The 12,321-nt window shown below is 39.2% G+C and overlaps 1 protein-coding gene across 1 annotated transcript; it reads left to right on the top strand.

The window, feature by feature from the left end:
* Window positions 1-4,711: 4,711 nt before the first annotated feature.
* On the top strand, window positions 4,712-7,587 carry LOC103924214 (pulmonary surfactant-associated protein A-like). The gene is made up of 4 exons (XM_009332701.1): window positions 4,712-4,862; window positions 5,493-5,558; window positions 6,383-6,460; window positions 7,211-7,587. The coding sequence occupies exons 1-4, from the start codon at window positions 4,712-4,714 to the stop codon at window positions 7,585-7,587; spliced, it is 672 nt and encodes a 223-aa protein (XP_009330976.1).
* Window positions 7,588-12,321: the final 4,734 nt, after the last annotated feature.

Below are 12,321 nucleotides of genomic sequence, written 5' to 3'. Positions count from 1 at the left end.
TGTGGGGTTTGGGTTTAATTCACTGGCATTAACAACACAACACAGCATATCTAATGCATCAGGGGACATCAGAAGGAATCTTATCGTTCTACTTACTGCATCCTTCCTTCTGTCATTATCTGGGGCGCACTGAAACCATTCGAGTTCCCTGGGTGGGTTTTGTGGGCGTTACCCAGATAAAGATCTTCAGCCATTACCACACAGGTTTACCTGTAAATTTCAGAATACGGAGCCTTGGAACTATTCTACAGGGGTGCCAAGTTGCAGAAAAAATATTTACTTTCTTTCTTCCTTATTCTAGTATATTTGTTTTCCCTAATTCTCTGCCACATAACTAAGGAAAGTAAATCTAATGACTAAGGAATCTCTCATGTTGGATTATGTTTTAGGTTTCTTATCAGCTTCCGTTGTGCAAGTATAATCTGACTCATGGGAGAAGAACTGTTATCAAATGTATGTTTCTTTGAAAGTTATGGTAGAAGATAATAATTTATAAAGTTTTTCTACATCTTAAGCCATTAGAAGCCACGTTTTGCTCATGCCACGCTTTCCTGAATGGACAGAGATAGTGTGTAGCTGGCGGGGCTTTACGGACTTCCCCAATTAATGTTTCCAATTCTTTATTATTTTTTTTTTTTTAAGTAAAGTATAAGCTGTGTTAGGTGGAAGAAACAGTACAAATCTGCAAAGGTTTATCGTGTTGTTCATGTACTGAAGTTGCATGTATATGCGCGGGGAGGATGTATATGGGCAGCGATACCACAGAACGGTATTAGCCATTACAACTGTCACGGAGTTGCCTAGAAACTGGATCTATACGAGATTGTGTTCTGGTAAGTTAGATTCCCAAGAACTCAGGCACCTAATCATTTAAAATACTACTTCCCAAAATCAGGATCCATTAAATTCCATCTTATCTTGCAACTGCAGAAATTTCTGCGTGCTGTAGGTACCCCAGAGCTCTGCTGCCATTCAGAAACAGAATTACCCATGTCTTGAGTGTGCTGAATTGCCTCGTATCTGTGCTATTCCCAAACCGCAGCAGGATTCAGAAACAAGGTATTTTACCCACTGGGTACTATCTAATCCACATCTTACGCACCTAACACCAGTTCTTTTCATCTACCTCATTTGGACTACAGCAGGAAATACGTTTCAGCTGGTGGGATTAGAGGTTTCGTAAAATGACTAACCCGCATTCCAAGTTTTGCTGCATATCAGGTAGAGGAAGGACTTGAAGACAGATTGTTTATAACATACATTTGTGAGCATTGATTGATCATTTCCCTGAAAGGGCACTGATATCCCTCAGTTCGCTGGTGGTTTTTTTTTTTTTGTCTGGGAGGACAGACCATGCTGAGCACTTTTAACCACGGGACAAGGCTCACAGTTGTGAATGGAAGTGGACTTAAGTGACTAAGTTACTTCTAAAGGGGATGCGAAACGTATCTCCTCCTTTGGGGTTTTCTCTTAGCTCTGTCAGCCCGTTGATATTAGACATCTCTCCATTTGTTGAACAAGGAGCCTAAAGATGTTAGCTTGCAGCTGTGAATTCTGCTGGGTAGAAAGACACTATAATTAGGGATCATGACAAAACTTAGGTAGTTTTAGTAAAATGCAAATGAAAAGTAGAAACCGCTCTATCCTTAAGAGACCACAGCGTAAACTGGCAAAGCAGAGAGAAGCTGTGAAGCGGAGGTATTTGTGTCTTACAGGTGAGGGACTGATGTGTTGGCTTGCTGGGGTGCATAAAACAAACCTCAGCTAGGATCTAACGTAAATGTCCTTACAGCAGAAGGCATCAGAACCAGAAGGAAGTTATTCACGAGATCCCAATCTTTGTTGCTGGGAAACCGGAGGACCAAAGCCTCTGGTTTCTTTTTTACTTGAAAACGTTGCCCATTTGAGGATTTTGTGCATGTATACAGTTTTTTCCAGGATCCATCTTTGACCAAGTGAGGGTCAGCTGTACTCTACATGCAAAAGAGACCAGATGCTCACAGAAACATTGAGTGTACACACAACTAGAAAATGATATTAAGTAAGGTAAGTACATCGGGTACGGAGACGGGAAGCAAAGTTTAGAATTCTGATTATCAGGTCAGACTCTGTCTGGAAGGTAACGTGCTTCCCTAACTAACAAGAGCACCTTTCCTTCTACAAAAGCCACTGGTGGTCATATGCCATTTTTGCTTTTTTAAAACAAACAAACAAAAAGTTACAGTATCACCTAGAATCACAGAAAGTTTCTTGAAATATTTATACATTTCATAGGTGTCTACAAATCTGGAGTTATCTCTTAGTTCTAGATTGTTTTTTCTCCAACTTTGGCTTTCTGTTCTTATGAAAGAAAAAGAAATTTCTCAACCCTTAAAATTGTTCTCAGCATTTGCATAACGAGTGGGTAAGCAAAACTGAAAAGGCTCATTCGTGCCCTCATTATCCAGTCTCCACTTCAGCGGTGTCATTTAACAAACACGACACTATATAAAGGGGACTCGTGTGAACTGCTCTTTCATTTCACTTTGAAGCAGAAGGGTAAGTTGAATTTCCTTTTAATAAATCACGCAAGGAACTTCAGCTAGAAGGGAGACCTGTTCCTTTTAATTTCCATGGTCGTATTTACATTTTAAAATTAAATTTTCCTTTATTAGTATTTTTTTTACTTTGCTTGCATTAGCAATTTTAGTAGATGAGGAGATGCCTGAAGGACACTAGATAGTAATGACTGATGAAGGTCATTAAAACTGAAGAGCTCTTTTTTCCATTTTGCTATATAACTGATCAGGACTCTGACTCTGCATCATAATCCAATTATAAGCTGGATGCAGTAGTCCATTCAAATGCAACTCCCTGAATGATCTGCACCAGACAAAGAGTACCTGTTGTAATTGCATTTCCTTATCTCGGGGATGTAAGTATTCCTAGCCACCTAAGGTAGGTTTCTGTTAGAGACTTTAATAATGCGCGCTCTGAGTCATTGGCCAGCGTTGTCAGAGGTGTCTGCTAGCCTTCAATATAGTGAAGGGTAAACAACTTGGGACACTTCAGATTCAACACACCAAACTCAACAGCGCTTTTAATACAGCACGTGTTTTCTCAGGTGGATTTGAAATTTGCGCTCGTTAAAAGTGGAAATTCTTGACCATGAGGAATAGACACTGCTATTACTTAAACAGACTCTATATGCAGCAAAACGCTGAAATTTATGATATAACTGAATGTTCTTACGTTCCAGGGTATGTCCCACTGAACTGATTTTGATGAGACATTCCTCTAGAAAAAACAAGTGAGCTTTGCCTTTACAAATAGTTGGTATTGATGCAGATTTAGAATAATGTCAAAAGCCTTCTACGATAGAGTCAGTCTGGAAGATGCAAACAATACTTCCTTTTTTTAAAAGCTCAGTCCAGTTTTAGTGTACCCGTTTAATAAATGGTAATAATAATAAACTGATATTTTGATTCTGCTTGGCATGTATGCTTTGAAACAAATTCCTTGTTTTAACCCCTGATGAACCCAGGTGTTAATAATCTCGCAGCATTCAAGCCAACCAAGATTTTATTCTCAACTGTAAGCAGAGCTGGATTTAGAACATATTGCGTGTCAATTATCTTGTCAATTCTGAGGGTTTTTTAAGGATGGAAGTTTTTAAGAGAGTGTAATACACGATCCTCTCTAATTCATGCCAAAAGAAAAGTCAAGTCATGGGTATTAAGTTATACCTTTCGTATGAGAGTCAACCCACCGGGGTCATCTCATTAGCAAGAGATACCCATTCTGGCATCTCGAACCTTGAACCTTTCTTTAGCTCTCTTATTATTTTAACTGACCGATGCCAATAACTGGCTATCTCCATGCCATAGCATCCTATAGTCCATCAGTTCAGGTTTTATAACTGCACAGCGTTGCCAATGCTGCACACCCACTAGCTGCGTCGTAAACCCATGACCTGTAGTTTCAGAGTGCTTTTTAGTCATGATATCTCGGCACTGAGATTATAACCCTACTTAATGTTATATCTGAAAGGATAAAATAAGATGAATAGGCCTATTGCCAACCAGCAAAAATGCATTTTCTACAAGACTAACTGACATTTTCAAGCTTGTGGAATTTTGTTCAAAACAAGATAGGAATGTCAATTGAGCTATAAAATATCAGTCTGCTTATTTCAAATAAATGTGCTTAAATAGTACTGTGCTTAAAGAGATTGCTAACTAGCTCCAAACGCTCACAACCACCGCTGTAACAGATTGTGCCTTTCAGGTTGGCAGCATATGCATCCATGTTTCATTGAGCGATTGTAGCCCTTACAGACAACCAATGGCTTAAGCGTGTGATCGGTTGTTACCTCTGAGCCCATCATTTCTCAAGGATTAATCCAACAACTAGTCAGTGACAGCAGAAAGGATGATTTGTCTTCGCTACTCCCAAATGTGTAGCTGTCATTCTGTAATGAGCACGCCAATCTGTATCAGTCTAGAAACAGTTTTGTGTATAAGCTATGCAACGGTAGCAAAGTAAATCTGGGAGATCTCCTATACTATAGACTTTATTCAAACAAGGAAAGAATGTAAATTCAAGAAGGGACAAACAGAAGGAAGAAAAAAAAAGAAAGAAGTGTTCAATTCTATAAGCCAATGCCTACAATTTCTTACAGAATCATTGCCTGACAAACATGTGGGTTTTCTTACAGCTGGCCTGAGCAATCATGTTGTCTCACTCATCCTACCTGCTCACAGCAGTAGCTGCTTTGCTAGTGACTTGCCACGCACTGTGTAAATGTCCAGGAATTCCTGAGCTACCCAGTGTCCCTGGCCTGCCTGGAAGACATGGTCTGAAAGGACAGCCACGTCTACCACGTAAGTAAACTTCCTTTTTTTTTGCAACAAATCCTTGTCATGAACACTGCGTGAATAAACACGGTTAACCCAGAAGGAGATGTGCCCTCAAGGAAGCAGCTGCGTTAAGCAGAAGAAGGAAAACTGAATGGAGGAATTGGTCCGTTTAATATTTTTTTTCTAAAACATAGGCTTCCTCTCTCTTCTGGGAGAAGAGGGGAAATGAACAAGTTATCAATACTTAAAACATATAAATATAATATAAAGATATATATCGCTTTGTAGTGCTTTTCTGTTGACTTTCCAAAGGGAATTGCCGCTTTCACAGCAGAAGCTTTTTCTTTTTTTTTTTTCAGTATGAAGAAAATGTTATTCCAGTATTTACAAGTGTAATTAAAAGGCCTCTGGCATGTCTCTCTAGTATTCAAAGATAGTATGTGCAAAAGTAGTCTGGTAAGGAACCCACTTTGCACTGTGTAATTTTCTTTCTATGTGGAAATGCTTTCTCCAGGGCCATTACCAAGGCTAAAGCACTATCAATCAAAATTATTCATACATGTAACACATTTCAGTTTGGGATTAAGTTCTATTTCATCCTGAAGTCCCCAGAATATGCATCAGTTGAAAGAAAGGTATGCTTCTCTTTTCCAGGTCTCACGGAACCCTCTGGAAGCTTGATGTGGCCTCGTGGAGGAGATGGTCTTCCTTGGCCGCAAGGTGAGAAAGGAGAAAAAGTCTGATGTCCATGTAATGTTCTGTCAGTCAAATGGACTCTCTCTTTATTGGGTCAAATAGGTTGGTTTTTTTACTGACTGAAGTGCAGCAAGAGTTGCAACATTGCAACTCGGAGAGAGGGAGATGCAGCAACATTTTGTGCTTCTACATTGCCATTTGGTTTAGCTGTGAACAATGGGAACACGATCACGGGAGCACACTAGTAACTTTATCCTACGTGTAGGACCTTCGTTACCCACGGAAATTTGTATGAGAAAAGTATCTACCTTCACAGCGAGTTCCCACCTTTAGCAAGCAGTGCTGGATGGACTGTATTTCACACAATCTCTGCAGTAACCCTCCTATACCAGTGTTTATGATTTCCATTAACATAAGCTCCCACTGTAAAAACACAAAGCATCCACCCAGCAGATTAAAAAGAAAACGGTATGGTGCCACAGGAACTGTTCCTGCCCCAAAATCTCCCTTGTGCCTGTTCACTAATGATTATTCGAATGAAATAAATTCTCTTTGGCCAAGCCAGTTTTCACAGACATGACAAACATAAGGCTTCAACCGAGAAAAATTCATTTTCTTCTGTGCAGAGGGGAGTTATCAGCATTTCAGAGGGTTGGAGGGGTTGGTTTGTTTGCTTTAATATAGGTTAACAGCAGCGTGAAAAAACACTGGGAAAACATTTATTTTATGCCAGATGACATTAAAAAATTACATTTTGTCCTAGTTAGTTTTGGTTTATCCAATGAATTGTTCCTATCAGCAGAGACTAGTTTTGCTTAATTGTATAACTTTTATTTGTATCTGTGTAGATCTACCTGATTCTCTGGACGCTGAACTCCACAATGTTTTAGTAAATTTGAAGCACCGACTTTCCAGACTTGAAGGCGGTAATTTTTCCCCATTTTAACTTTTTTGCCTCCCAATCAGTTTTAAGTGCAATAGGCAAAATTAATTCCAGAATCATGACTTGCAGGAAAGAAATAGCACTTGAAAAATGGTACTACATCCCAAAAGTCCATTTTCTCATCCAAAGTAGGGGCAATCAGGACTCATTTTCCCAGGAGAAGCAGATCTCTCAGGAACACCAATACGCATTTATTCAAGCTTAATTTATTAAAAAAAATATTCCAACTGATGTTGTACTTTCCACATGGGTTTATGGGAACGCCTCAGCCTTGTACCATGTTGCTAGCAGTTTTATCTATCAGCAACCAGATTGTTAAAGGTGGTAAATTGTTTTGTACTGAGAAGGAATTCACAAAAATTACCATTTCTGTTTCACTTGCTCAAACTTGAAGCAAATTGATCCTCTTCAGAGAGTACACACAATATAATAATAGGGCTAATAGAGTACGTAGCAAATGTTAGTGGGGCATCCTTGTCTTGGAGAAGACAATGACAGATGGTCACAAGCAGCATAACAATATACTTAGCGAACGACTCATGTATTGGTAAAATTTTGAAGATCTTTACTCTTCCTCATCTTTTACTCTCATTCTTGCCCTCTGTTCCCTCCTCTGTTCCTCCCACCGCTTTCAATTTTCTCTTCATCTCTTGATTTGCCTTTCTTTGCTTTCTCGTCACTATGCCATAGGAAAGTAAAAAAGCTAACTAGGTTTTTTCTTTTCATGTTTTAGTGCTTGCTTTGAATGGGAAAATAAGAGAAGTAGGAGATAAAATACTTGCCAGCAATGGGAAGGAAGCTGATTTTGCATCTGCACTAGAATCCTGTGAAGGGGCTGGAGGAACTCTTGCTACTCCCATGAATGAGGAGGAGAATAACGCTATTTTGGGTATTGTGAAACAGTATAACCGATACGCTTACTTGGGCATTAAAGAAGGCGAGACTTCAGGTCAATTTAAGTATATAAATGGCGCACCTCTGAATTATACCAAGTGGCACCAATATGAGCCTAATGGCAAAGGGACAGAAAAATGTGTCGAGATGTACACTGATGGGAGCTGGAATGACAAAAAATGCAGCCTGTATCGCCTCACAATCTGTGAATTTTAAAGAATGGCCTTTCAGCCACCTCCGAGTATGGAGACAATGAAATATCCTGTGTCTCAGGTCTATGCAATTTCTGCAATGATTCTATCTCAGAAAATCTGAAATTAATCATGTAACGCTATTTTTTATCCTTAAGAAAATGCCAACGTGGTAGGTGATTAACGTAATTAAAATCTGCCTAATCTGATGTGTTTATCTCTTTTGGAGGGTTGGGAATAGCTCAGAAATCATTTTTCACGGCAGACTGTCTCTGTGCACTGTGCCTTTGTGAAGATTAGAAGAAAATTCCAAGTTGTAATAGGGCCGTTAGTCCTTCTACCACTTTTCAGCGTGGTTTCAAAACCAGGTAACAAATTTCCTGGTGCCAAATATTTCTTCTCCTATTTGCACTTACTGTTATTCTAAAGAAAAGCTGCAAATATTGGAAAAGTCTGAAGTTAAAACTGCCCGTGGCTTCACAGTGGAAGCATTTCCAAGTATTTAATAGTTTCTGCCTTAAGAGATGCACAGAGGTTGACTTCACTGGAGCAATTATGGTGTCAGGTTTTGTACATCTCTGAATTATAGGGCTTGTGTTGTGTCATATTGAAGCATGCACTGATTCAGTCAGCATCCATATTTAACTTTTGTTTTCTAAAAATGTTAACAGTACCAGTTACAATTAATTTTCTTAGTTTCAGAAGCTACTCTCTATAAAACACTAAGATAAACACGGCATTAGATCCATGTAGACATACAAATACATATATAAAATACTGAAGATTGCATTTTGTTGCTAAACCACCACATTCCCTCATAAAACTATGCAGTGTTAGAAGGCCACATGCCTTCTCCCAAGCCACTGAACAACCACATACTATTTTGGGGGAGCAGGTAAGATTGGAAGTTCAATCAGTTCAAACACAAGCTATTTCTCTGCTGGTGCCATGCCAAGCACCCACACAGTCAGACCGTGACTCAAATCCGCTAGGATCAAGAAGTGTCTTTTCACAAAATATTTTCTCCGCTACTCCGTTTGGGTAGCTGGTGAGCAACAGGACCTCAGTAAAGTACCACGAGTAGCAAATTCTCACACACTTACCTTGCAGTGAGGGAGTCCTGGGCGCATCCGTTATCATTTTCACACCACCTGAGGGGGGAAAAAAAAAGGAAGCACTGGAGTTGAAATACAGGCATAAACACTTTTACTTCATCTTCTCCTCCTCCCCATTTGGCTCTGTGCAGAGACCCCATAGGAACCTGGACTTGACTCTGGGCGGTGTCGTCCCTTGTCCCTAACCTGCACTGAGGAAGAGATGGGATCTATTCACATGGTCATTTCAAGCCCTGTCAAGTAGGAAAGCTTCAGCATCTTCAGACGCAGGAGATAAAGGGACACTTTTGGCAGTGGAGGATTCATGTCCAGCATTGTATACAGCACCCCAGCTGATCTGAGAGCGGACAGGGACTTTGAAATGGGAAAAGTACACCCGGTACCATGTTGGATAGATTTCAAAGTGTGAACCTGCATTACAAAATAGCTTCCTTTGAGGCCTATGGCCATGATACCATTTTGGCCAAAAAATTTCAAATGGGAAGGGAATAGATCATGCCATGACAAAAATTCTGACCCTCAGGTTAGTTTGGGAAAAAATAAGGCTAAACTAATACCTTTTAATTTTCCTAGGCTTAGCTCTGGCCAGCTGCACTAAATCTGCTGGAAAGAGCTGAAGGTTTACTTAAAAAATACCTCTACCTCTTGCTTTTTAATTATTAGTATTTTAATGAGTAAACCTGTTAGCAATTTTTGAGTCTTTCAACCGTACAGATTCTTTGTTAGAGCAAGATGATTACCTGGCATAAGAAGGCATCGTATTGGAGAAAGAGACAAAAAAACCCCAAGTCACTCTACTAACATGATCTTTTATTATCTGAACCAGATTGACATATTCGTTTACATAGATCTCCAACTAGGTTTGGAGTATCCCATTCCTTTAGTTAATCAATGATTTATTTCCACCACATTTGTGTTTACAAAATGACTATACAACTCTCTTGTTAAAATCCTTAACGTGTAAAATCCTACAAATGGCTTAACACTACATAACACCTATCTCTAAATGGATTTAGACTTCAAGACACTCGGGTGCTTTTTATCCAGTTAAGAAAAACATGATTTTTTCAGCCAAAAGCTAGTTTTTATTACATTAGTAAGCAAAGCATCTAGGCTAGGTCTCAGAGTCCAATTTCTTTCTGCTTAAGCCATTACTATTGGGAGAAAAACCAAATCAAACACACACACACGCTGCTTAAAAATAAAAACTCCTCAGATCCCTTCCCAGAACTGCTAGGCAGTACTTTCCCTTCTATGGTTCACCCCGAGATCTGTAACATTTCAGGTAATTGAACTAAACTCCTCAGTTATTTTCATAAAATATCTCCATATAACATCATACTCGGCTCGTCTCTTGCTATGCTCTAGCCTTCCCCTTATACCATTCTGAAGCAGCCCTCCTTGTTCCGCGTCCAAGGTCTTGACTACGCCTCTCATATAAACCTGAAGATATCAAGGGGACATCTGCCAGTTTCCTGCCTTCTTTATAAAAAAAAAAAGATGTGTCCACATTCTTTTGCATGGACTTTTATCTCCTAACTTTGATGAACTTCAGAGAGAAAAAAAAAGTCCAGTGTCAACCATCACATGTAGAAGAAAAAATTCCCTGATAAAAGCAATATTCTACAGACAGGCTTGGAATGTGTTTGTGTCCCATGGGATTCACATGTGGCAATTAAAATCCTGGTGAAGGTACATACTCAGTAGAATGTTACTTGATTATTCTTTGCAGTTCCACAGAGGAACAGAAACCTATCCAGAAATCATTATTTTCTTCTTTTAGATGGCTTTTTTTGTGTGTGTATTATCCTATCAATTTAAACCCTCAAATGCTGTTTAAAACGCTTACTTATAAGCATTTCAGTCATTTTTTTGTGAAAGATCCAAATTCTGCATGGATTTTTTTTTTTAAATGGACAGAGAGGTCAGGCGCAAGAAGAAACGGAATAAATGGTTTCTCTGTTCTGTTACTATAGGATAAGTAATTTTGATAAAAATCTTTCCTTAAAAACGCAACGAGCAAAAATAATCCCTGGTGCATAATGACCAGACCAGGAAAAATCCAGGTTAGTCTTTTTTTCTTAATTTATAATAATCATTTGCTACAGAAAAAGCAATCTAACACTAAAATCTTTAATTAAGAAAATAACTTTTTCAATTCTCAAATGCTATAAAAGCAGATTTTGAGAATTAAGAGCTTAGTACAAGTTAAAAGGTCACAAAAATTCAGTCCCTTCTGAAGCAAATGGATTGCGTATCACATAAGAGAAATTTAATACAATTGTTATTACAGTATATTTAATAGTGAGAGTTTTGTCTGGCCATAAAAATGATGGATATTGATTTCGGAGAGAATTCTTCCTGGTCTAGAGTGATAGCCTCTTTTATAAGTGTATAATTTAATTAGGTGTTTTAGCTTAGAAATACTATCAGCAATTTTGAGCACTCAAAAACCTCTCCCCTGCCCCCATCAATCCCTACCACATGTAAAGAAATTGACCTTAGATTACAGAAAATAAGCAATTTTTTGGTGACCTTCTGATTTTTGTAGAAAATTGATTTAAAAAAACCCCAAACCCTATGGTTCTTGGGAAAATTGAGTTCAAATTCAACCCTATGTGACCATAGTAACTGGCAGGATGGAACACAGACTAGCAGGGCTACCTTATCTTGTATAAATTGTGACCGGTGCCTCCTTTAATTTATTTTGTATTTTGAAGCCAAATTTAAAGAATAATGATTTATTCCTCCCTTCTTTTTGGAGAAGAGATGTATGGTGGAAAAATACCAGTACTTGCTGATGCAATATCCTAGCAGTGATGCATTACTAAGTAGGGTAAAGATTAATCATATGTTTTACATTTATTTGCAGCTTTTCTTTAGAAGAACAATAAGTGCAAATAGCAGAAGAAATATTTGGCACCAGGAAATTTGTTAGCTGGTTTTGAAACCACGCTGAAAAGTGGTAGAAGGACTAACGGCCCTATTACAACTTTTATGAACCAGAGGAAAACAATGTTCTTGGGAGTATTGTGTAATGGTATAACAGACATGTTTGGACCTCAAAGTGTGTCAGATTGCAAGTGATTTTCATTATCTGAAGTAGAAATGTACTGTTACAAAATCATATTAACCTACAGTTATACAAACATACCTGGGTTTAAAGCACAATCAATACAGGATGCTTGGAAATTAGAGTAGCACCTTTAAAAATGATAAGGGGACTTGGATTTGAGTTGAAGTCCCTGTTAGGAAACCAGGGTTTGGGCAGAATTTGGCTCAAGGGTGATAAGCCAAGTGCGATGCCAGGTGAAACCTGGAATGAAGCTTTCACTCATCTCCACCCTTGTGGCTCAGGAGCCAAGAGGAACTGTACAGCAAGGGTACTTTAACCCTTGAGGAGGCTGAGTGATGCAGTTGACACGCCAGAGGGACAGGATGCCATCCAGAGGGACCTGGACAAGCTGGAGAAGTGGGCCCATGTGAACCTCATGAGGTTCAACAAGGCCAAGTGCAAGGTCCTGCACCTGGGTCAGGGCAACCCCTGGTCTCAATCCAGGCTGGGGGATGAAGGGATGGAGAGCAGCCCTGCCGAGAAGGACTTGGGGGTACTGGTGGATGAAAAGCTGGACATGAGCCAGCAA

Source organism: Pygoscelis adeliae, unplaced genomic scaffold, assembly GCF_000699105.1.
Source record: "Pygoscelis adeliae isolate BGI_AS28 unplaced genomic scaffold, ASM69910v1 Scaffold269, whole genome shotgun sequence".
In the NCBI taxonomy this organism is placed as follows: domain Eukaryota; kingdom Metazoa; phylum Chordata; class Aves; order Sphenisciformes; family Spheniscidae; genus Pygoscelis; species Pygoscelis adeliae.
Note: the sequence above shows the minus strand (reverse complement) of the source record. Positions and strands in the feature narration are given on the sequence as shown.

Bases quoted from the DNA above. Each gene is read 5' to 3' on its own strand.
- LOC103924214 (XM_009332701.1), top strand. From the start codon at position 4,712: ATGTTGTCTCACTCATCCTACCTGCTCACAGCAGTAGCTGCTTTGCTA. The intron at 4,863-5,492 runs GTAAGTAAACTT...TCTCTTTTCCAG, and splicing joins AGGACAGCCACGTCTACCAC to GTCTCACGGAACCCTCTGGA. The intron at 6,461-7,210 runs GTAATTTTTCCC...TTCATGTTTTAG, and splicing joins ACTTTCCAGACTTGAAGGCG to TGCTTGCTTTGAATGGGAAA.